The 2,317-nt window shown below is 53.0% G+C and overlaps 1 protein-coding gene across 1 annotated transcript; it reads right to left on the minus strand.

The window, feature by feature from the left end:
- Positions 1-236: 236 nt before the first annotated feature.
- Positions 237-1,210, minus strand: LOC120686082. The gene has a single exon (XM_039968241.1). The coding sequence runs from the start codon at positions 1,074-1,076 to the stop codon at positions 618-620; it is 459 nt and encodes a 152-aa protein (XP_039824175.1). The 5' UTR covers positions 1,077-1,210; the 3' UTR covers positions 237-617.
- Positions 1,211-2,317: the final 1,107 nt, after the last annotated feature.

A 2,317-nucleotide genomic window follows, 5' to 3' on the forward strand; every position in this document is an offset into this window, starting at 1 on the left:
GGCCTCGAGCCTCGAGCCCACCGGCGACGCGCTAGGGACAATCAGACAACGTGGACGCGAGCGCGCCGCCAATCATTGGCCGGGGGCGCGCTCCCACCCCACCACACCACACCGGGCATGTGCGCCAGGGGAGGAGGACACGACACAACCATCGGAGACAACAGGTAGCCGGCCGGGGTGGGTGGCGCCACCAGACACGCGCCGCCGGCCACGGCAGGAATCCAGGGGGAACGATCGGCTAAAAAGAGAACGTCTTTGAACAGAGCACATGGCGGACTCAGGCAACAGAGCGCGAACAGGCCGGCATGCTGTGGTGATCAAGGCAACCTGATTTTCCTTCTCTCCACCTCTGTTGCGCCCTGTACATGATTCTTGGTATCATCTGTTTCTTCTGTTGTTTCTAATCCCTACCGAACTATTTACAAAAGAGGAAAATAAAAAGAAACTACATCCCCAGCAAAAACTGGAACAGTCAAATCTTCTTCTTCTGTCCTAAGTACACCGGAAAGGAGCAAGAAAGCAACAGAGAAGAAGGCAGGGGAACCAAAAAAAAAACAACAAAACAGAGGAACAAATGCAAAGCTCAAAACTGTCAGGTTCTCGGCGGCGGCGCGCCGTCACCGCCGGAAGAGCGCCCCGAGGAAGCCGAGGCAGCCGGCGAGGAGGCGGCAGAGCGGGCCGCGCCTCCGCCGCAGCCGGGCCCGCTCCTTCTCCTCCAGCGCCGACGGCGTCAGCTGGAGGTACGCGTACGCCGCGTGCTTCACCAGCGGGTGCCGGATCATGTGCACGTCCCCGCAGCTCCCGCCGGGCTCGTCGGGGGAGCTGTCCTTGCCGTACTCGGGCGACGACATGATGTCCCGCAGGCTCGTGTACGACCCGCGTCCGCCGCCGCCCAGCCCGTGGCCGTTGGGGATCTCGATCTCCGGCGGCGCCCACCGCCGCCGCATCCCGGAGACGCGCTTCACGGCGCGCCGGTGCCGGAACTCGAAGTCGCCGCCGCCGCCGCTCCCGGCGAGCGGCGACCGGAGCCTCTGTCTCTGGTGCCGCAGCGGCGACTCCACCACCGCTGTCACCATGGGATGACGGCACGATCGCCGAGAACGACGCGGCCGAATCGGATGAAAATAGAGCGCGCGGTGGAAGATTGATCGATCAGCTGGCGCGCGCGAGCCGGCCGGAGGAGCTCGTCGTCGCGCGCTGGAGGAGAGGAGACAACTTATTGGGGGACAGAGAAAGAGTCCACGAATGAATATAAACGTGCAGTTTTTTTTTTTAAAAAAGTGGCGAAATGCTGGCGGGGCGGGACCCACACGGCAGTGGGCGGCGGGTGGAGGCATTTTTTAGACAGAGAGAAATCCGGGGAAACAGGGTGGGCGACGGGAATGGAATTTTCTAACGGGCCGCTCAACGTGAGCGGCGATGCTGGGTGGTGGGACCCGCAATAATTGTTGGGTCCACGTCAGCACGGCCACGGCTAGTTTTGTTTCTCCTTTTGGTGTTGTTGGTGTTCCCAGCGATGCTGCGATAGATCCTTCTTGGATAGTCCCTGATTGAGCAAGTGAAATGGTTTTTCTTTTGGGAATGAGCAAAAGTAGATTCTAAAAAGTTGAATAAATTTAGTTTGTTTTTTGGAAATTGATCCAAAATTTATTAAATTGTTAGACTAATCTGAATTTCAAAACAGGGATGAAGGGATAAAGATGAACCTACATGTGCTTGCTTCCTCCTAAACTGGTAGTCTTGGTTAAATATTGGAGCAATGGAGCATCGGGAAGATGTAAGTTTTTACGACATCCATGAAAACCGAATTTTAAAGTGAAATTTACTCGCGAAAGGTTATGTAGCCCAGTAGTTATAAGAGTCTCGGGAGCAACTCAGGTCATGGATTTGACTCATCGCAGGAGCGAATATTTTAGAATTTAATGGTGCTATGCTTTTAATGGAATGCGACGTTCCTGTCGATAGTTAGGAACCTGTGGTAACTTCATCGTTCTCGAGAATTTGCTGACTGAGTCTTCGAAGATGCTCATAGCAGTAGAGTTCGCGATCGTGCATTTAAAGGTAGGGGTGAAAGCGGGATGAGAAATTCTTGTACCGACCGATACTGTTTTCCATATTACGATATTGTTCTTGACCGTTTCGGTTTTTAGAAAAATATAAAAGTTATTGTTTATAATAAATTTTATAGTCGTTTTCACCGTATTTGATTTTGTTAATTTCATAAATACGTAAAAATCCTGAGCTGACCGCTTCCATTTTTTGTATTGTAATACTGCTTCCGACCGTTACCGACCATTTTTATAGAGATGAGTATGCT

The sequence above is a fragment of the Panicum virgatum genome, chromosome 8N (genome assembly GCF_016808335.1).
Source record: "Panicum virgatum strain AP13 chromosome 8N, P.virgatum_v5, whole genome shotgun sequence".
Lineage (NCBI taxonomy): Eukaryota > Viridiplantae > Streptophyta > Magnoliopsida > Poales > Poaceae > Panicum > Panicum virgatum.